The sequence below is a fragment of the Choristoneura fumiferana genome, chromosome 4 (assembly GCF_025370935.1).
Source record: "Choristoneura fumiferana chromosome 4, NRCan_CFum_1, whole genome shotgun sequence".
Taxonomy (NCBI): domain Eukaryota; kingdom Metazoa; phylum Arthropoda; class Insecta; order Lepidoptera; family Tortricidae; genus Choristoneura; species Choristoneura fumiferana.
The window spans coordinates 15,006,952-15,030,018 of NC_133475.1; the positions used below are offsets into that span (position 1 = coordinate 15,006,952).

The 23,067-nt window shown below is 34.3% G+C and overlaps 3 protein-coding genes across 10 annotated transcripts in view; 1 reads left to right on the forward strand and 2 right to left on the reverse strand.

Moving 5' to 3' along the window:
* The window catches only part of LOC141427538 (RNA-binding motif protein, X-linked 2), a 219,289-nt gene that overhangs the window by 190,043 nt on the left and 6,179 nt on the right, over positions 1-23,067 (forward strand). The window contains exons 1-4 of one of the 4 annotated variants that reach the window (XM_074087073.1): positions 19,500-19,596; positions 19,969-20,041; positions 20,125-20,277; positions 20,355-20,484. In XM_074087073.1, coding sequence (XP_073943174.1) covers positions 20,028-20,041; positions 20,125-20,277; positions 20,355-20,484 — 297 coding nt within the window. In that variant the 5' untranslated portion in view covers positions 19,500-19,596; positions 19,969-20,027. The other 3 variants (XM_074087074.1, XM_074087075.1, XM_074087072.1) reach the window with 3 other exon arrangements.
* On the reverse strand, positions 1,130-7,869 carry LOC141427521 (transcription initiation factor TFIID subunit 13-like). 3 transcript variants are annotated; one of them, XR_012451329.1, is made up of 6 exons: positions 7,523-7,869; positions 7,098-7,276; positions 4,231-4,388; positions 4,014-4,069; positions 2,772-2,805; positions 1,130-1,285 (listed from the first exon to the last, which is right to left on the reverse strand). XR_012451329.1 is itself a non-coding variant. In XM_074087043.1 (5 exons), the coding sequence occupies exons 1-4, from the start codon at positions 7,562-7,564 to the stop codon at positions 2,801-2,803; spliced, it is 384 nt and encodes a 127-aa protein (XP_073943144.1). In that variant the 5' UTR covers positions 7,565-7,869; the 3' UTR covers positions 1,130-1,285; positions 2,772-2,800. The 3 variants fall into 3 exon arrangements, 1 of the variants encoding a protein (XP_073943144.1); XR_012451328.1 differs by having other exon boundaries at positions 4,010-4,069; XM_074087043.1 differs by lacking the exon at positions 4,014-4,069.
* Positions 12,183-18,137, reverse strand: LOC141427529 (esterase E4-like). Of its 3 annotated transcripts, XM_074087059.1 has the most exons (4): positions 17,846-18,137; positions 17,509-17,645; positions 13,705-14,990; positions 12,183-13,130 (listed from the first exon to the last, which is right to left on the reverse strand). In XM_074087059.1, exons 2-4 carry the CDS (start codon positions 17,635-17,637, stop codon positions 12,974-12,976), a joined length of 1,572 nt encoding a protein of 523 aa, XP_073943160.1. In that variant the 5' UTR covers positions 17,638-17,645; positions 17,846-18,137; the 3' UTR covers positions 12,183-12,973. The 3 variants fall into 3 exon arrangements, with proteins under 3 accessions (XP_073943160.1, XP_073943161.1, XP_073943162.1); XM_074087060.1 differs by lacking the exons at positions 17,509-17,645; positions 17,846-18,137 and adding an exon at positions 17,283-17,502; XM_074087061.1 differs by lacking the exons at positions 17,509-17,645; positions 17,846-18,137 and adding an exon at positions 17,240-17,502.

A 23,067-nucleotide genomic window follows, 5' to 3' on the forward strand; every position in this document is an offset into this window, starting at 1 on the left:
CTCTAAATCTCGTTTCAAGTTTCAATGTAATGCCGGGGTCAGGCAGATTTGCGCTGGTTGAAACTAATGAATATTGTTTATACCTAATTCAATGTTCGAATTACATAATGTCTCGCGACACGTGTCGGCGGCAGCGCCATTGGGCAAATTCAATATCGTTTTCCATAAGGTCACACGGGTCACGGGGCCCTTGCCCAGAGCCCCCGGCACTGGTGGATGGGGATGGTGGATGAAATAGTTAACTTTTTTTTCTGTTTTAATCCGACAAAAGTTATAATAGGTGATTTTGCTCTCGTTCCCTTAATTTCCAAAAGGGCCCTAAGTTCTTGTGTGCCCCAGGGCCTATAGTATTCAGTCTCAGATTCGACCTATCTATAGGCGCAAATGTGGCTTGGTGTTCGGTATTTAACGATATTAATCTGTCAGAGCTTAGTTTACATTAGGAAACCGGTAACTGCCGCCATTCATGGCCTATTAATTTATAAATTAATATATCATGAACTATAAAAATGTTGTGACATAGATTAAATAACCAAAGTTTAATGATACATGGCTGTTTCAGACCCAGGTCTAGTCGCCTGAATTGTGAAATCTTCTAAAATTATTTATTTATATCTACACTAAGAAATCACTGATGTTGTACGTTCACATAGTTATATCGCCGTTTTTGTTTTAAATTATATTAAGTATTTAACTTATTTTATTGTGTAAGAAGTTTTCAGCTTGGAAATGTATTATTGACATATTATCTACAAGCCAAATTTGATTATTGACAACTTCTGTTAATCTTAAGCTCTTGGTTAGAAAATACAAAGGAGATAGTTAGGTTTAGGTACTTAGATGTTACAATTGTGTTGATTAATTTCTCATTAATTTGTTATATTAGCCAAGTATGTATGTACACATTAGAATATTTTAACTAAGTATTATTTATGCATTTTAATCGTACTTTTGTCAGCTTCATTTATATGAGGAAAAAATCACTTGTGTTTTGTTTGTTTGTATTGTATATTTGAATAATTCCCTATTGCAAAATTTGCTTATTTATTTGTATTTTAGAACGCACAAATAAACGATCTTGAGCAATAATTAATGATTGTTTTCATTGTACTAAATAAAAACAAACATAGAATGGGATCACATATAAACTTTATTTATTCAATTTGCTTATCTCTCGTTACATTTAATAACTATTCAAATTTATCACTTCAATCTTCTTATACAGGTAAACTTTCTGTTTTAATTTTCTGCTTAGGTACTTAAAAGCATCATCATGTTCTGTAAACTGGAACAGAAAAAAAAAACAATTTATGTTAATTTTGTTTCGACGCACATTGCCAGAAACGCAAATTTCCAGATATGCATTTTACCAAACTATTAATACGCAATTTGCCAGGAGCCTGTAACGCAAATTGCCAGACACGCAATTAGCCAAAGTATAACACGCAAATTGCCACATACGTCAATTGCCATAAAACTGTAACGCAAAATACCAGACATAAAATACCACCGAAGAAAAATTGATATTGGTTTAGACAAATTGTACCAAAAAATACTAAAAAAACTTCAGAGAAATACAATAACTCCGCTTAAGTTATTAAAAAAAATGAGTTTTGCAAAATTATTAATTTAGGCGTGTCGTGCCTGCCATAGTTATGATTTCAAAGTGCGCCATTTAAGCCAAATGGCAAAAAACGGAACCCTTATGGATTCGTCATGTCTGTCTGTCCGTCCGTCCGTATGTCACAGCCACTTTTTTCCGAAACTATAAGAACTATACTGTTGAAACTTGGTAAGTAGATGTATTCTTTGAACCGCATTAAGATTTTCACACAAAAATAGAAAAAAAAAACAATACATTTTGGGGGTTCCCCAACTTCCTCAAAAAAAATGTTTTTTTTCATCAAACTCATACGTGTGGGTTATCTATATAGGTCTTTCAAAAATGATATTGAGGTTTCTAATATCATTTTTTTCTAAACTGAAGTGTAGTTAGTTTGCGCGAGAGACACTTCCAAAGTGGTAAAATGTGTGTCCCCCCCCCCCCTCCTGTAACATCATACAATAAACTAAAAAAAATATATGATGTACATTACCATGCAAACTTCCACCGAAAATTGGTTTGAACGAGATCTAGTAAGTAGTTTTTTTAATACGTCATAAATCGTAAAGTAAAGGAAACTTTTATATTATGTTACTTGCTGCTATGGAAACGGAACCCTTCATGGGCGAGTCCGACTCTCACTTGGCCGCTTTTTTTTCGTTGGTTGATTATTTTGTTTAAAAAGTGCTTATTCCATAATAAATTTACGTATTATACTTTGTTATTATTTATTAGCTACCTATTCCGACATGATAGAATGTGAACTTTCGCTTGTAAATTATAAAATAAAACACGGCGGCCCTACTGGTTCTAAAATGCGAATATATTTTCGTCTATGTCCAAGTCACGTTTATACTCAAATTACCAGAAATTTTCTGCTGGCGATTCTCGAATCTGGTAAAACGCGTAATTTGACTACACGCATTTTGCCAAACTTTTGATGCTGGAAATTTGCGTATCTGGCAACGTGCGTCGAAAGGCATGTGATGAAGGATAATATGCCTCACTAAACTGGCTATTACATTTTGTCACCTGACTGACGCGCGACAATATAGAAATAAAGAGTTTCGGTGAAGCCGAAGTTTCGGTCATGAATTGTCTGAAATCAAAACTGGACTTTCGCTCGGTCACAAATTTTTCCTTATAGGTATTATATTTTACTACTTACTCAAAAATCACTTCTGCGGGAGGTCGACTTCACTCTGAAAATTATAATACTTGATTATTTTAAGTTTACTTAAGTGATACATATCCCCCATTTTTGTGTGGATTTACTACGGAAGGTGGTTAGGCACATTAACTTATTCGACTTTAAGTGGGCTGATAAGCAGTCAAGTTGGGAAATAGTTAACAAAAACAGTTGTTTACCAAGTATCATCTGACTAAACTGGTATTTGACTGATTGTTAGCCCATAATGTAATGTTAATACCCAAGGTGCTTCTTTCCTATGTGGCCATAAAAAGTCAACGCTACAGTGCAATAGTCCAATATTATTTTGAGAAAATGTTCCATGTTCTTAATATTATGAATTTGATGAATACATTGTCAGTTATAACAGTAACATCTTAAATTTGTGAAAAAAAACTGAAAAGTGCAATTGTAAAATTTATTTAACTAACATAGTTATCAATGTAGTGATGAAAAAAAATATATGTTTCTTATACTAAAAAAAAATCAATTAATTTTGGAACTGATTACAATTAACACAACGACAATCCAAATCTTAACTCAAGGATGAGTTATTGTAATAAACCATTAAAAAATAAATACGTATTTCGACATAAAAAGCAAAAAGCTTTGTATACATATATTTTGCACAAAACAAACTATTTTTCTGGGGCAATTAATGGCTTAGATAGCGTATGTACCTAGCAAAAAGAGCAATGCAGGTTAAACCAAGGATGTTATGTATCTCCTTAAACCTTAAGGCTTAGACAATTTGACGAGAAAAATGCAGTTTTTGATGTTATGCTCAAAATTTACTCAGAGATCTTGAGAATTTTAAAGAAAAGTTATGTTTCTTCTTACATTTGTCCACAGTTGCCAAGAACCAAAAACGTGATTATTTTGATTCTGGCTTAATAGATTTTAGTTTCAAGTTGCGTTCTAAATGGGACATCTTAGGGCAGAATTTTGGCCAGCTACATTATTTACTGTCCTAAAATTGTAAAATGCGTAGCTGAAACTATAACATAATCCAAAACAAGTTTCATATTTATGACATCCTAGGTTCAACTTCAAACTAACCCTAAGCCTGGAATGTAAAACCAAGGTAAGTACTATGGTTTTTTTATACTGTTGCTTCTTTAGTAGCATCTAATAGTAAAACACAAAACTCAAACAATGCAACATAATATTAGCACACATGCAAACACAAAAGCATTGCATCAATAATAATTTATTACTTGCATCAGCCTTAGAAGCAAGCTGTCTGTTGTTCGGCCATCATTGTTATTGCTGATCTTCTACAATTTTAGAAAATAACTTTAAAAAACAAATCAAAATTGTACACAACACAAAGAAAAAAGTGTCAATCAAATTATAGTTAAAAAAAGGCAAAACAAAAGTAATGAAGTCAAATGTGCACTTCTTCAACATATGTACATACTTGACGTATGTTACGTACCAACATATTTGACTTCATCAAAAGCTTTCCTGGCTTTCTTGAGTTCTTCGTTCATTGTGAGCAGGTCTTTAACACGAGCATATTTGCGCTGATCTTTTCGCACCAGGAATATTATGTCTTCCACTTGAACCCTGCCTGTTCTACCAACTTCCATAGCTCTGTAAATAAAGTATATAATCATTTTTACCTTACATTTTTAGGCAAACTTCTAGGTTGGGTACGCAGCTACAAGCTAATTGTCTGACTATCTTATTACGAGCCGAAGCAGCACCAGTGTTGCACGCCATAGATAGCATAGACATGCTCCTAGATCTACAGCATATCCATTTGAAATAAATAATACACCATTTTAATTTAAAGCATCCAGAAATTATCAAAATTTATTTAAAATCAAGGGCGAATCCACCTTTATAGCCATGATATAGGTGGAGAGGTCTCATGGTCGGGTCAAATTTTAGTTATTTTTTCGCAAAAAACATTCAAACTTATTTACTGTAAAATATTTTTTACCAAATAACAAAAACAGTTTTCCTCTTTTGTCGCAGAAAGAGATGATTTTTTTCATTTCATAAAAAACATTGTATTTGGGAAAATAGTGTAGCGCTCCGAAATGTCAAATTCCATAGTTTTTGGGTGAGCTATGAGGGTTTATTTATAATTAGAATAATTTTGTGAATATTTTGCAATATCTGAAATGAATTATGGCAAATATGCGTTCCAGGGCAATGAATGTCTGTGTTTTGAGACAGTTTTGTCTTTCGGAAACCTTTGTCCTCCCTTTTTTCCGAAAAAAACGGGGACTACGCAACACTGTGGCATGCTCGATATTTTTATGGTACGGTTTTAAGGTGTATTTATTAAATATGATTTTAATCTAAACTTTGTTTTTATTAAAAACCTCACGCAACAGTGCGCCATCTAGTGAGACAAAAAACGATAGCCCTCATTGAAGGCATGTTTACAAAAAAAATAAAAATTAGTCTTTTTACATACTTAATTATTTTAAAGGTGATTTTAGTAAGTGGTCAATAGTTCAGAAATATACCAATACACATTTCAAAGACCAGTATTTGTTGAAAAAAATAGTAAAATAGGTTTGTCACTTATGCAGTTTTTGTAAAGTTAGTTATGTTGTTTTCATGCGAAAATAAAGCAAAGTTGCCTAGGAACCGTCTTCCTAATGTAAGAATTACAGGCTTATTTTACTTCATTATGTGGACTTTATTAATCCTCACATCCGCTGCTATATTGCCATCACTACCTATAAAAATAATGTAGTCATGTAGTTTTTGTGAAATAGTTATATTTTAAGGAAACAATTTTGGAGAAATGGGGTCATTTTGGGACAATATCATTTGCACTACTTGTAGCTCCTTCATAAAGCACCACTATGATACCAATAACTCAAATCTGCCAAAAATGTTAGTTATGTTGTTTTTGTAACCATCCCTTCAATTATTATAAACAAAAGCATGGTACATCATGACGGCCAGAGAAATAAAGAAGGTAATGATAAAGGACATGAAAGACGGACAAACATACAAACACATACACTTTCGCATTTATAATATTAGAATGGATGGGACTGTGATAAAAACTTTGCAGGTGGTAGGACCTTGTGCAAGGTCCACCCGGATTGCTACCACCATCTTCCTCGCTAACCCTGCCGCTAAGCAGCAGTGCTTGCACTGTTGTGTTTCGGCGTGGAGAGTAAAACAGCCGGTGAAATTACTGGCACTTGAGGTATCCCATCTGAGGCCTATTGGTTGGCAACGCATCTGCAATACCCCTGGTGTTGCAGATGTTTATGGGCGGTGGTGATCTCTTACCATCAGGAGACCCACTTGCTCGTTTGCCATCCAGTAAAAAAAAAAAAAGATGTAATACAATGTACCTATAGGTAGATATATTTCTTATCTGATTTAATTATTTATTTTTAACTTTTTAGTTCTTTATATTTACAATTAATAAAAGTGTTTTTAAAAATATTTTTTTCTTTTAATATTATTTTATTTTTACTTTTTAGTATTTTTGATGCAAAATTAACAACAGCATAATCGTACGCGTAGCGGCGTTTTCCAGCTCTATCATCACTTCATCAGACACTAGCTACCATCTAGCACCAAAGTAATCATCCTGGCGAATCCCACAAGCCCAAACTCGATGGGGTTGTGTCGCTCTATTACTTAATTCCTATGGCCCCTTCCAGCTCCACCATCAGACCCTGGTTAGCATTTAGCACTAAAGTACTTGTTAAGACAAATCAAACAAATCCAAACTCGATGGATTTGTATTGTTTCATTACATAGTTTTTATGGCCACCATCCAGCTTCATCATCAGAAACTCTCCATGTCATAATAATATTGCATTGTCATTTGATTTTCACATGCATGCAAAATTTCAGCTCAATCCGAAACTGGCTAGTGGATTAAATTTAACTTGAGTTTTTGGTAAAAAAAATCATATTTAATACAAGCTTTATTTGCTGACTGTACTTTTTGTCGACTTTACTTACATTGTCACCCTAACTGCATTGGCATACCAAATTCAAGTGGATGCCATTAACCGTTGAAGAGTTCCATCCTGTGTAGACGATCCTGGCCGGACTACCAGGATGTCACTACCAGAATATTGTATTGTCACACAATTTACATAAGTATTCCAAATTTCAAGTCAATCTGATTACTGGAAGTTGGTAAAACTTAACTTGCAAGATTGGACTACAGACAGACAACAGGACAGGTGAAACTAAATTAAAGCTTGTAAAATACTCCTCATCAATGCATATATGAAGATTAATACTGTGATTAATTGACTATAAATCTAACATTCACAAAAAATAAGATAAGTTTAAATGTGTACCTACCTGTGAGTTGTTTCCGTCAAAAATTCTATAACCAAATCCTCTAAAAAGTCCACACTTTCTGTGTAAGGATTTTGATCATCCCCAAACCCATACATCATGCAGCGAAGTTCTTTACTGAACAGTCTCTTGCGTCCTGAAGCTGTTGCCCCGAGTTGTTGTTCTGATTCTTCATCATCAAACTGTAAATAGTTATTATTATTAAAAACACTTAGCTTAAGTAATACTTACGAGACACAAAATTTGTTTAGCTTCTTAGCAGAACTAAAAGCAGAAGTGGATGAGCTGCTCACTACATAAACAATATTTTCACCATAGCTCTGCTTACCATGAGACTAGCTAGATCAATTGGTGTCAAATGTCGTGTGATAGTTGTTTATTTATTTTATTAATCATTAAATAGAAAATAGCTAAATAATACCACTAACCTGCTCAAAATTTTCAGGGGCATCAGGTGTAGGAGTAGTCATGTTTTATCACTGTTTTATGTTTTTTCAAAACCGTTAGCGCCAGAGACTGTTTTCTTTATGAACTGAGTTAAAAAGCAAGCGACTGCATACAGTGGAACGGCCTGATTTATAATTGAATCGATGAATTGGGTGAACAGAACAAAAGTGTAGCTTCCACAACTTTTGACTTTTAGTTCTCTGTATAGTTTGTGCAAAAAGTATTAGTACCTGTAGAGGAAAGTTTGTGTTTCTACTTGATGCGACGAAGTACAACTAGTACAATTTGAGTATAATACAAGAAAGTACATTAAAAGTATATAAGTACAAAAAATAAATATGAAAGTGTCACTGTCACCCACCCAAAACTAATAATACTTCCCCTTCCCCTTCCTCTTACACGCACGTTTAAAAGAGTGACACTAATTACCGGCACGGATAATACCGACATGGAAAAACCAACCCGATATTTCGTGTTCACGCCATACTTGCGCCACACAAAATAAATGGTGACAAACTGACAAGAGCTTCTACGGGCGTGTACGCGAAATATCAGGTCGGTATTTCCTAGTCGGTATTGTACGACTGGTAAATAGTGTCATCCACGGCCGGTTGTCTTCATAGACAAAATAAATAGTCGCATTTAGGGTTTCACGATCCGATCCGATATTTTCAAGTATCGATACAACATCATACGATACATCGATATTTTATAACGATACATAAGAATTCAATTTTTGCTTGGATCGATACAAAACTGCCAGTACTTATCGAATTAAACGGATCGGAAGTCGATGACACCTAATTTCTTATCACATAGGTACTTATGGTCACGCGATCTCTATGATATTAGCTTAACCATTGCTTAGGTATTGAATAAAATATTTATGGGCGGGTACCTTTTCAAATGTTTATACACATCTCATATTCGACTAAGGAATCAAAGGAATGAAAGTATTATAGGTGGGTAAGTTTCTTTTAGTTTAGAATTGGATAGCTGACACCTTCACCTCGCTAATTCATTTGATTCGTAGTGTATTCAGCACTGTCACAGCATTTTGTTTAATATCTATTTTAATAGTTTTACTTTCTTTACTAGCAGTATATGATTTTAGCCACTAGGCTCTACAAAATTAATCGAAGAAATCGAAGACTGTTTGTCAAGATTATTATTCCTAAAGAGGTACGATTCGAAAATTGATGTTTCTAGATATCTTCTATTTTCCCCGAAATTACAAATATGATGGACCTAATTAAACATAATTAATACAGTACAGTACGTATATATTACAAAAAAATACGTTACTTAATTTTAAAGAGAAGCGCTTGATTTGATTGATTCTATATTCGATACGATATTTACAGGATCGTATCGAAGCCATTTAAAGTATCGTGCATCCCTACTCGCATTGTCTCTAACGGTTCGATTATTGGGAGGGTGCGAAGTACTAGGATGTAATGAAATCCATCGCAGCGCTCATAGTGGCCAAAAGAAGAAATAATCTAGGCTCTGTCATCTGTCATACTCATATGAATCTGTCATTAACAAAGCAATTTGTATTGGCTCTGTGCACGACATCAGCGCCACCAAGCGTCCGCAACTTTTTTGGCTCTAATGCTCTGACGTTTTGAAATTTCATCGCGACATTGTGACCAAAATCAAACATATAACGTATTAATTTATAATACAAAAGTTACTGTGATACCGTGATTTGGGTGGACAAAAGGTTGTGAATTCATTTTTGGTCATTAAAATTAAATGAGGTACTTAAGTAAATTTTATTCAAAAAGTGTGTTTTATTTTCGTAATGTCATGGTTTGTTTACTTCATGTTTAGTTGTACTTTTACTGTAAAACGAAAAGATAACAGGGACAGTGTTCAATAATTCAAGCTCGCATCATACACAAACAATAAACATCCTATTACTAAAATGAGGGCTATCGTTTTTTGTCTCACTAGATGGCGCACTGTTGCGTGAGGTTTTTAAGTATGGCTTTCAAAGTCTGTTATTACGGGCGTGAAAACAATCATATTTAATACACCTTAAAACCGTACCATAAAAATATCGAGCATGCCACAGTGTTGCATAGTCCCCGTTTTGTTCGGAAAAAAGGGAGGACAAAGGTTTCCGAAAGCCAAAACTGTCTCAAAACACAGACATTCATTGCCCCGGAAGGCATATTTGCCATAATTAATTTCAGATATTGCAAAATATTCACAAAATTATTCTAATTATAAATAAACCCGCGTAGCTCACCGAAAAACTATGAGATTTGACATTTCGCAGACCTCACGCTACACTAGCGCCTCTAGTGGCGAATTCATACGCGATAGCCCTCATTAGGTAGTTAGTTACGTAGTAGGTAGTACGCTACGACGAAATGAGGGCTATCGCGAATGAATTCGCCGCTAGAGGCGCTAGTGTAGCGTGAGGTCTCCGAAATGTCAAATCTCATAGTTTTTGGGTGAGCTACGCGGGTTTATTTATAATTAGAATAATTTTATGAATATTTTGCAATATCTGAAATTAATTATGGCAAATATACGTTCCGGGGCAATGAATGTCTGTGTTTTGAGACAGTTTTGTCTTTCGGAAACCTTTGTCCTCCCTTTTTTCAAAACAAAACAGGGACTATGCAACACTGTGGCATGCTCGATATTTATATGGTACGGTTTTAAGGTTTATTAAATATGATTTTAATCTAAACTTTGTTTTCACGCCCGTAATATCAGACTTTCAAAACCATACTTAAAAACCTCACGCAACAGTGCGCCATCTAGTGAGACAAAAAACGATAGCCCTCATTCGATGTTCGTATCGTACCGTCCCTCGCAGCCAGCGGGGCTACTACGAAAACCAAACTTTGTATCTTGCCGTCTCGCTGACGCTTATGTCATTTAACCCTTTACCAGGTCCCGAAGAACCAGCGTGTCCTAATACGTACTTTATATGCTGTTGCAACCGTATTGAACGCCTTGTAAAAAATGTATTTATGAAAGTCGGAGATCTTCCTTTAAACCAGAAATAAATATATGGGTTACGGTTATCCCATCGCCTGTCTAAGTAATGAACTGTCATACTAGATTTTGTCTTATTATATTCTTGATCAGGCCAAGGGATATATTCCACCCACATCTTATATAGGTTATAATAGTCAAGGTTTAACTCCAAATCTCCTACGAAACATTATATCAATCACTGAAAACATTATTTTATGATCTTCATTCATGACACGCTTTAAAATCCAATAATATATCTTTAGCAGCCGTTTAAATCCACTTGACCAGTGATGTTAGTGGTTTGTTTACAAATTCGAACACTTTACTGAATTTAAGAAAAACACAAGCAGATATATCGAACCATTTTTTGTTATTTTCATGATTTTAAGGTAATATAATCATATATTTTGCTAAATACTCCTGCGTCCTTGTGATAGGACTAGAATTAGGATGTGGGATGACTCTATCACATTGCCTGGCTAGAATTTTCCTGTGTGGGAACTATTCTTCCCATGGCCCGATTAGATTTTGGGTCTCTTTGGTACATGAATTCGTTCTAGGTTGAACACAAAAACTGTTTTATTACTTACGTGAGTTTTTATGACATGACAAGACAATTTACCGGGCCATGGGAAAAATAGCTCCCACACAGTTAAACTCTAATAAGGCCATGGGATAATGTCAACCCACATCCTAATTCTGGTCATACACAATAATGCATGAATATTTAGCAATGTTTACGATTACATTAGCTTTCAACACTCAAAATCTACAAAATATCAAAAAATTGTTCGATGGAAAGTGTTCGAATTTATCCGTAGTTTACTGAAATTAGCGTTCAAGTGAATTTAAACGGCTGCCAAAGATATATTACGCAATTTAGAAGCGTGTTGTGAATGAAGATCATAAAATGATATTTTCAGGGATTGACAAAATATTTTGTAGGTGGTTTGGAGTTAAAACCTGAATACGGTTACCGATATAAGATGTGGGTGGAATATATCCCTTGGTCTGGTAAAGGGTTAATACGAGAGTGAGAGGTTCGGTACGATATGAACTTCGGTTTTCGAATTTCGTAGTAGTTACTTATTCTGTGGTTGTGTGAAAAAGACGAAGGATATTATTTTCATACAGGCGGTATAACTAGAAACACACGAGTCAACAAGTCATTACTGCAGTGCCCTTACAGGGTTTGATTCAGTATTTTGTATTGTTTCAAAGCATATAAATGAGTTTGAACAGGGGGGCTACTACGAAATTCGAATTTTGCACTTCGTCGTACAGGGCCAGGGATTGGCAGGGATTCAAATTCTTCAACCGCAGTGTGCACCGCAGTTCAGAAACCGGTTGGAACTTATTTTAGTTAGGCCCAGCAAGTTTGTTTGTTATTGCACAGAAAAGAAAATACAAAAAGGTTACAAAAAAAGCAAGTTTCAATAATAATAATAATTTACTTAGAAATTATTATTATTATCGGAACTTGCTTTTTTTGTAACCTTTTTATATTTTCTTTTCTGTACTATAACAAACAAACTTGCTGGGCTTACGGATAACTGTTACTTAAGTACAATTATAGCTGTAGCCCTGTAGCCAGGTGCAGGTAGATGATCTAAGTCAGTACAAGTATTGAAATTAAAAACATTTACTAAGTATAATAACATTTAAATAAAATATTTATTAAGTAACATATTCATGTCGTGAACATTGTAATTTTTTTATTAACCAACATAAATAACCTTACATAATATAACATTAATTATGGGCCTTTACCAAAAAAACAAACAACCTTTTACCTTAGACTTAATATTTGCTTTGGGGTGTAGACCAAGATCCTGTTGCAAATATGACTAAGTAATGTATCTAATCAACTGTGAATAATTTAAATCTTTTACCCAGCAATCACCATTAATAACACCACGAAATAATCATATCTTAAAAATACGTGTAAGTATAATAAATAACAACATCCATCATCATGTATATATGTCATCGTGCATGTTCGAGTTGAGCTACTTTTGCATATAAAAGTGAGGTAGATTTTTAGTGAGTGAGGGAGTGTACTTTGCAACATACTATAACTGGCGAGATGTATTTAATGAATATACCAGAGGGATAGTGATAGAGACATGCTAATCCAAAAAAACTTTATAGCCTACTGACACTGACTTTGCTGAGTTTAATGTTACTATACTACTATACTAGTATTGCTAGAATAAATGGAATAAATTTCAACAGGGTAGGACTCACATGGCACCTATTTAAAATGAGTGTAGGTACAATCAATCAATATGTAAGGTCCAATAGCATCTCGAAGTAAAAGTACCAATACTTAATTAAACTGAAGTACCAACCCTAACAATTATTTTGTCTTAAAATACTGAATGACCCTGTACCAAGTTTGATTTTGTTCAGAGAAAAAATTTAAAAATCTATCACAGTTTTGATCTCTCTCCCATGTTTAACCAAAATTTAGAACTTTCGGCGTTGAAATTCTGTAGCAGTTTTGGTTCTTCGTCAATATCAATGAAACTGCGTTTAGTAGGAGAGTATGGTTCCCATTTTAAAGGTTTCTTGGACCATGCTGGAATACTGAAAATAAAAAAGTTAATTTGTTTTATAATAGCATTTTAAATTTTTGAAGCAAATATAATTTAATATTTTTCAGATCAGAGCCTTGCTCATTGAACCTAGGAATAAAATAATACCATAAAATACTAACTATCAACAACAAGTCTTAAAACCGGAGACCTAAATAAGTTTTTGGTAAAAATTTCATTTGGATACAAACTTTTTGCTGATTGTACTTTTTGTCGACTTTACTTGCATTGTCACCCGAACTACATTTGCATACCGAATTTCAAGTCAATGCCATTAACCGTTGAAGAGTTTCATCCTGCGGAGACGATCCTGGCTGGACTACCAGGATGTCACTACCAGATTACTGTATTGTCACGCAGTTTACATAAGTATGCCAAAGTTCAAGTCAATCCGGCAACTGGAAGTTGGTTGAATTTAACTTGCAAGATTTGACTACAGACAGACAGACAGACAACGGGACAGGTGAAACTAAAAAAAAGCTTGTAAAAAGACATAATTTTAGTTTTCAAAAAGTTCAGGTTGAAAGAACAGTGGTAGTGGTATAAAATTATATAGTAATACAAACCCAGTTTTTGCAAAGTTGCAGACAGTCTCATTCAGAATGTCCATTATTTCTCTATCTTTATCATTAGCATTGTCAAATTTCTTCTTTCTGTAAAAGATGTATTGCAGCAAATCCCCATGTGTTGTGCCTTTCACACCAAGTTTTTTCATAATCCTAGTATTTATTTCACTTGAATATGATAACCGAAATAAATATATTTCATTATGATATCTTCCATAACAATCCAAAAATGTCACAATATCTCTATTGAAATAAGCATCTGAAACAAAATGTATGTATTCCAATTGCTTAGATTCATCAATCACTGCACCATTGAAGTAGAAATTTCTTATGTTATTTGCAAGTTTGATGACTTCAGGACTATAAGTTTTCAAAGACAAAAAGCGCGGTAAAAAATATCGCAAGTCATTTTCGAATAGTAAATGTCCTTTATTATCCTTTTGTGCAAATAATGCTCCTTCATGGCTGTTCACGCCGAATAACACAGGTACTTTTTTATATCGATTTTCGCGGAATGTGACAACAGGATGCTCTTCAAAAAATCTTTGTACACCTTCAAATTTCTTTTCTACAACAGGAAGAAAATATGCATTTATAATTGAAGGGGGCCTAGACGCTTCTACAACAGCAGCTGCAAAAACTAACTCCTCAATTGGACAATTGACAAGGAATTCATGTAAAGTTTTTATATCATTAAATTCTTTGCCTAACACTGATACTAAATGTTTAGCTTTAAAAATAGGATCATCTTCAATCATATACAAGTCTGACAAGCAGCAGCCAGATAAGGCTATAACCTTGCTAAACCCATTCACCATTTTGGTTGTTAAGTATGACGTCACAACAGCACCTCCGGCACTCTCTCCAAATACAGTTATGTTGTTATTATCACCATTAAATTTATCTATGTTATTTTTAACCCAGTTAAATGCCATGACAGTATCTTTAAGACCCATATTCCCTGCTGCTTCAGCTTCATTTAGACATAGAAAACCAAGTGCATGTAATCTATAATTCATTGTTACAAGAATAACATCTTGTTCAATGAAGTAGTCTGGTCTATAGTAATCTCCATAGCCAAATAATAATTTGCCACCATGTATATAAAACATGACTGGAATTTTCTTGTTTTGCTCATTTGGCAAGTGCGGCGTGTAAACATTGAGGAATAAGCAGTCTTCAGATCCAATTATGTCCTTCATTGTTGCAGGATTAATTTGTATACATTTGTTTCCTGGTTTTGTGGCATCACGAATTCCTATCCAACTTACAGGCTCTTGTGGTTCCTGTAAGGAATATTTGATAATGAAAGAGTGAAGGAACAGAAAAAGGAAAACAAACATATATTTTCTCAAAAATGGTATGAAATGTTGCCATTACGTCATTAAAAACGTCGCAGAAAAGAAAGTAACGCATCCTGGAGACTAGCTGGTAGTGTCCAGGAAATAAGTATGAAATTACTTCCTGGACAGTAATGGGTTCCTTTTAAAATTTGGAATACAGCGGGTAGAGCGGCAGTCTTGGGTGTAGTTAACTAGTATTTTGAAATGTGTCCATGTCATCATTATCATCATCACCATCATCATCACTATCAATACCAACCAACCATCATCATCACCATTACTAACAATCATCATCTTCATCACCGTCAACCATCATTATCATCATAACCGTTAACCATCATCATTATCACCATCACCATCATCACTATCATCAGGAGTAATATAAAGTTAATGATTATATCATGGACAGGGATATTTGGAAATAATTCCGATCCGCATTAGCGATCCCTTCAAATAGCGAACCTACTGTGTTAAAAATAAAGGTGTGTTAAACATACTGGTGATGTATACATATCATTTAATAATATTGTAAATCTGTTGAAAAAAAATATATACCTCGTTGAGTTTCTTGCTGGATTCTTCTCAGCCGAGGTTTTTCCGAACCGGTGGTAGATTTTTTTTGACATTCATCTAAATTGAATAAAGATGTTTTGACTTTGATTTTGACATTAGCATCACATCACAATCACCGTCATTTCATTATCACCATCATATTTTTTTTTAAAAAGCACTATACAAGCTTCGACCAGTAATCGCCATCCTGGCCTCGTTTTTTTTTATGCGACTGTATGTCAAACGAGCAAGTGAGTCTCCTGATGGTAAGAAATCACCACCGCCCATAAATATCTGCAACACCAGGGGTATTTCAGATGCGTTGCTAACCTAGAGTTCTAAGATGGGATACCTCAAGTGCCAGTAATTTCACCGGCTGTCTTACTCTCCACGCCGAAACACAACAGTGCAAGCACTGCTGCTTCACGGCAGGATTAGCGAGCAAGATAGTGGTAGCAATCCGGGCGGACCACCTGCAAAAATCACCTGGCGGTTCGGCCATCAAACTTCTACTCGTCCAGGATGGCTTACTTACTGGACTCTGCAGTAATGTAGGTACTATTTCTTCCAATTATGCTTAAATTTCATCATAACCGCACTAATGAAATGTTGCCATTACTCATCACAAACGTAGTAGAAAGTAACGCATCCTGCAGACTAGCTGCTAGTGTCCAGAAAGCAATCTCGAACTGTCCTAGATAGAAGTAAGTATGAAATTTACATCCTGGACAGTAACAGGTTCCTTTAAAAATTTGGAACCCGTCATAAACAGCGCGCTGGCTGAGCGGCAGTGATGGGTTTACTAGTATTTTGAAATGGATCCATGTCATCATCATCATCACTAACAATCATCATCAACCATTATCATCAGAACCATCATCAAATCATCATTACCAACCATCATCTCATCATCATCATCACCATCAAAGACCATCATCATCACCATCACTAACAATCGTCATCATCATCATCATCATCATCATCAACCATCATCAATCATCATCATATCAAAATCACCGTCATTTCATTATCACCATCATCATAATTTTTGAGAAAAGCTCTATACACGCTTCGACCAGTAATCGCCGTCCTGGCCTCGTATCATTGATCAAACTTCTACTCATTCAGGATGGCTTACTTACTGGTCTCTGCAGTAATGTAGTAAGCTCTCATAGTTTTCAAGCAAATTTGAAAATTCCTAGCATTAAGATTCACCAATGGACAAAAGACTAAGTGTTACTCTATGTCATTTTGACTATGGAACCTTTAAAAGGTTAGGTACTTAAAAAGCTGAAAATAAAAATGATCCAGGTTGAAATTCATAGAAAGAGCACGAAGATCCCCTAAGAAAAATCTAATGAACAGAGATAGAATAGAGATTTTGTACTAGTAAGAGTTTTTTACATTTTTTAAATGATTCATGGTTCTTTATTTAAATTAAATATATTTCTTATGGGATGTTGCATCAGGAGCTCATTAAAGGTAATCACGGTCTACATCTCAAAAGAAATATATTTAATGTAAGATATCTTATTTTATCTCTGAGTGAATTATCATTATCTTATCACTTTAAAATTATGGAATCGCTAATTGGGCTTTAATGAATCAATAAAAATTATAATACTTGCAAAAGTAATCACCTTACAGTTTAGGGCAATATTCAATTATATCTCATATCCATACCTACTTCAGGTTGATTCAGCAATAAAAATACTTTTGCATTGTGTTCTCTTCCACATTGCTTTGAATGAATGGACCTTTGGACCCACACATCCTTAGAGCCAAATTTCTTTGTGTGAAGCAAACATTCAACCCATAAGGATTTTTTCGATTAAGTAAAAACTTTCATTTTCATTAAGCACTGAAACCAGCGGAATATTAAATCAATAAACAATAAATTAGTACTTACTCTAAATCTCAACTTTCCAATAGGTGGTTTGGCATATGGTATGCCTTCAAAACTATAATATGCTTTTCCTTTGTAACTGCACAATTTTCCTTCTAGAGTGCCCTGCACGATATCTACTTGAACCGACATGATGGACGCTGAAAAAAAAAGTATTACCTTTTATTAGCATTCATTACTCTTATTAATAACATCACCTTTGTTTGATAATAGTATTTTCGCAAATATAATACACAAAACACAATGTGTTCCACGAGAATACTAGGTTTGGGCTGGCTGAGGCTTAAAATATATCTCTACAGGTAAGAACTTTACGTAAGAAGTTGGAAATAATATTTACCTGTGTTGTTTGTTGTCCTTTTTATTTATTTTTTTCAACTGTTTCAAAACGCCGTCATCAGACCCACTACTAAACCTTTTTCTTAATTTGCTACTACTACTAACTATAGGTAGAGCTAAGGTAGAGTCATTCACGATGACGCGTGCCGTGGCTTTTATTAGAATGTCATTAATGTCTATCATAATTTTTGATAAAATCACGCGTCTTCATGGATGGCACTCACTAGGTACCTAAACAAGCATAATATAAAAAGGTATGACAGTGACAGTTTTTCAGCGGTGCGGTTAATGTTGTTAGATTATTTTATTGTGCTATAGGTTTGATTTATGTTTGTCTATGGTTTGTCTTTTTCTGTTCTATGTCAAGAAAACGTTATTTAATAAAAGTCATGTCAAAGTTGTGATGATCTTTTATTCGCAAGATTATTTCTAATATTAAAAGGTTATGGGCCCAACAATTATAACAATTATAACCAACAAAGAGGTCGTACTGTGCATAGAGGCCAAAACTCATAAAGAGGAAGATCATACCGAGGAAGAGCATACAGAGGTACATATAGAGGTCAAAGTCAAAGCCCACACAACTCGAAAGATAAATTATCATTTATAGCAATGGCCGCAATTGAAAATACAGATAATTTCATATTAGATTCAGGTGCAACAAACCATATGGTAAAGAAAGAATGTGAAAAATATATAACTAATATAACAGAACTATCAACACCAATAAAAATACAAATAGCAAATGGACAGGTCCTAATTGCTCGAAGAAAAGGACTCTTAACAGTTGATTACCAATGTTCACGACCATTACAAATTGAAATTGAAGTATTACTAGTAGATGGATTGCGACATAATTTATTATCCATTAACAAGCTAACAGAAAAAGGTTTTAACATCACATTTACTAACAACAATGTTACAATACGGAAAGAAAACATATGTATTAAAGGTAATAAAAGTAATAACTTGTACACACTGAAACTTGACTTGAATATTGAAGAAGCTCATATTGCAAATAGCAACAGCGATATATGGCACAAAAGACTTGGTCATATAAACTACAATGATTTGAAACTATTAAACTTACCTGTACCAGAGAAGATATGCGATACCTGTATTGAAGGAAAAAGCACAAGGAGAAGCTTCTATTATCAGAAAAGCAACAGTAAACAAATTGGAGATTTAATACATTCCGACATATGTGGACCGATAGAACCAACTAGCATATATGGCTTTAAATACTTTCAAGTACTTATTGATGACTATTCACATTACCTTATGGTACGTTTACTGAAAACTAAAGATGAAGCTGAAAGCAATATAATAAACTACATAAAGTTTATAAGAACACAATTCGGACTAAAAACAAAAAGATTAAGACTAGATAATGGGGGCGAATTTAATTCAAACAACTTCAAAAATTACTGTACAAATAAGGGAATACAAATAGAATATACACTAAATAATAGACACTATTTCTTTTACAGTTTTATTACTTTAGCGAATGCTATACATTTAATGTTATTTACTTTGCAGCCGTTATAGTGCGATTGTAAATGTTCAGATTTAAATCATTACATTTATAATCGAGGAGGAGTGTTAGATTATTTTATTGTGATATAGGTTTGATTTATGTTTGTCTATGGTTTGTCTTTTTCTGTTCTATGTCAAGAAAACGTTATTTAATAAAAGTCATGTCAAAGTTGTGATGATCTTTTATTCGCAAGATTATTTCTAATATTAAAAAATGTACGTACGGACGGCTAAATAAAATAACTGTCGCGATAATACACGGCTCGAAAATTTGAGTTTTGTCTACATTAGTGTCAAGACTGAACATTTGGTTTTTCGGGTCAGCGTTAAATTAGTTTCGGTCAGTTTCGGTTTTGGTACAAATTCTTGTAGAAAATCTACCGAGACCGACCGAACTTTGGCATTGACACATGACAGCCAAGATAAGCAGGGCTACTACGAAACTCGAAACTCGAAATTCGTGTCGTGCGGTCCCTCTGACACTTATACTATTTATTACGAGAGCGAGGGAGACGGTACGATACGAACTTCGAGTTTCGTAGTAGCCCTGCTGCAATGTATGTTGATTACTTGATTCGCACTTCGCAGTAAAAATCGGTGAATTGGAATTTCATTATTAATACACAAATTAATTATTAAATCTTATAATGAATCCTATGACGTAAGTTTGTTTTAATTATCAGTAATGTATTCATTATTGATTTTACATTTCAATATTATGCATTTTGCAATGTTTTCTTCCAGTAATGTTAAGAATGTGTTGAAGCTGAGTAAAAATGAGCTGACCGGTAACTCCAAATCGTCGTGGCATGACCAGTACAAAGACAGTGCCTGGGTATTCGTTGGTGGTCTTCCCTACGATCTAACAGAGGGGGATATAATTTGTGTATTTTCTCAGTAAGTTAATAAATAAGATGTATTTAGAAGAAGGAAATAGTGCTAATCAGTTTTATTACAAGAGATCTTTTGTTCAGGTATGGTGAAGTGGTCAATATAAATTTAGTAAGAGACAAAGCCACTGGTAAATCAAGGGGATTTGCATTCATCTGTTATGAAGATCAACGCTCAACTATTCTGGCAGTGGATAATTTAAACGGTATCAAGGTAAAGTTTTTCCCCATTGAAGACATACTATGAAAATAACTCCTGTTGCTTTAATTTGATAGTGACACAATCCAAAATAAAGGGTTAACACCCTTAAATTGAACTTTGATTGTATAGTGACATAATGTACTGCCCTAGAATTTTGAGTTGTGTCATATCCACCTATTACTCTTCCATCCAAGGTTTCTCCACATTCTCTTGCTGTCAAGCATCCTCAATATGTATAATTGTATAACATTATCTGATGCTGACTGTTTACGGAGGGGGGTGTTGCTACCTGCAACAGTTTTAACTTCTGGGGGTGACATTATTTTTCATTTTTGTAATGTACCAAATTGTTAAGTACAGTTCCAAATAAGATTTCATTATTTTTTTTATTTTTTATTATTTAATTTGCTAGTGCGAAATGAAATCTAGTTAATTTTTTACCACTTCATCCATGAATGCCGAAAATTACTTGAAGGAGTGTCTTCAGAAGAGCGTGTTGCCCATGATAAGAAAACACGACTGCGGAACTGTATGTTGGCTTGGCCCTACTTAGCTTCTTGCCACTTCGCAGCTAAGGTGATAAAATGGTACAAAGACAATACTTTGAGTTTCGTGGCAAATAACATGAATCCACTAGGTATATTGTCCATATCTTCGCCAGATCGAACATTACTGAGCTGTAATGAAGGATAAATTTCGCTAAAGGGTTCACAGTGCCGATACCGAGCAACAGTTTTGTTCAGATTGGAACAAAATTGCTAGAAATTGTAATAAAGTTGCTGTCCGATCATTGATGAGGCAGAAAGTCAGGAAACTGCCAAAAATTTATAATTTTAGTTTTTTACCATTAATTTTGGTTTCCGTACATATTCATGTACAAAAATTCAAAATAATAAATATCAAATACCTATTTAATATTAAAAAAATATTATAGTTTATTCTTGTCTTTATACTTAAGGATACAGTCTTTACCTGACTATTGTTGTTTAAATAATATCCATAATAAAAAAACTGGTGACCCACATCTGAGTCTTAAATACATAACAAAAAAGTAAAACCACAAAGTAGATAATATAACAGAGAGACCACCTAGTACAAGCAAATGGTATCACCCTAATACTGGCTATTTTTCTTTCCTTCGATTTTCGAATAGATGGCACTAGTGAGAACACAAATAACACGATATGTATTGCCATCTAGTGAGACACTAAGGATATGGTACACTGAGCCTAGACGACTAGACATACGCATGATGTCTCTGTCTTATTTACGTCGTTAGAAGAGAATGGCATGTTTCTATCAAATAGTTTCGATGAATGTGTGCGAGCGCGGGGCAAGCCCAGCAAGCGCATTCCGGTTATTCGCCATCTAGCGTCACAATTGCAAAACACAAACATGCTAGTCTTTATTTTAATCTCAATATTTCGACTTAATTTGGCTTATTTACATTTTATAATTTACAAATATTAATAGTAGTGCCATCTATTGCTGTTTTTTTGTATTAAATATAGCTTGTAGGGATTGGTAGGCCATGGTAAAACCGACTCCAGAAAAATAAAAAAATTACAAAAAATGGAACCGACTACAAAACCCTTTAAAATGTTTTTCTAGGTATGTACTAGCTTGAAGTCTGTGCCTCAGCACGAGCCAGCAGGAGTGGAACAATAGTCGTCTACCTCACCTACACATATTATGGGTTTCAATCCCTCCTGCTGGGCACATATAGTACGTACCTAGAAAAACATTTTAAAGGGTTTTGTAGTCGGTTCAATTTTTTGTTATTTTTTTGAGTCGGTTTTACTTTTTTGTTAAAAAAAATCTTTATTTCTCACTTTTTAATGATTCGTAGCCAAAGTACATCTTACAACGATTCCATTAAGCCCAAACACGACTTAGTTATGTGTTTTATAACAGTTCTGTTGCCTACATTCTGGCTTCAGCATCAGATCAGTTCGAAAGAATCATTAACTTGAAGCTTCTTTTTAGTCGCTTATCTAGGTATATTAATCATGATTGTTTATATACGAGCGAGCATTACTTAGCTTTGATGAGTTCGATTGGTCATCTACGGTCTTCTTCATCAGGTACAGGTTACCAAATGATACTTTCTGAATGTAAAAGCTCATCTTAATGCTAAAAATGCCAAAATCGCCATAGGTGTACTTATAAAATTTGAGGTTTGCCCTCGATTTCCCTAAGATCCCATCATCAGATCTTGACTTGGTGACAATGGGACCACCTCAGAAGAATACCCTTTCGAATAAAAAAATAATTTTGAAAATCGGTCCACAATTGACTGAGTAGGTAATCGGTGAACATGCATAAAAAAAAAAAAAAAAATACAAACATTGGATCAATGTGCAACAACTTAAGTAATTTTAAATGCATCAATAACCCTCCTTCTTCGCAGTCGGGTAAAAAGGATAACTGACAACGGAATATATTAAGGCACGTAGGCTTTGTCATAGAAAAACAATAAAATAATAATAAATTAGAACTGTACGGTATTAGGGGCAACATACATCGTTGGTTCGAATCTTACTTAAGCCAGAGAACTCAATGTACAGAAATAGTTAGGGAAGAAGGAAACTCTTT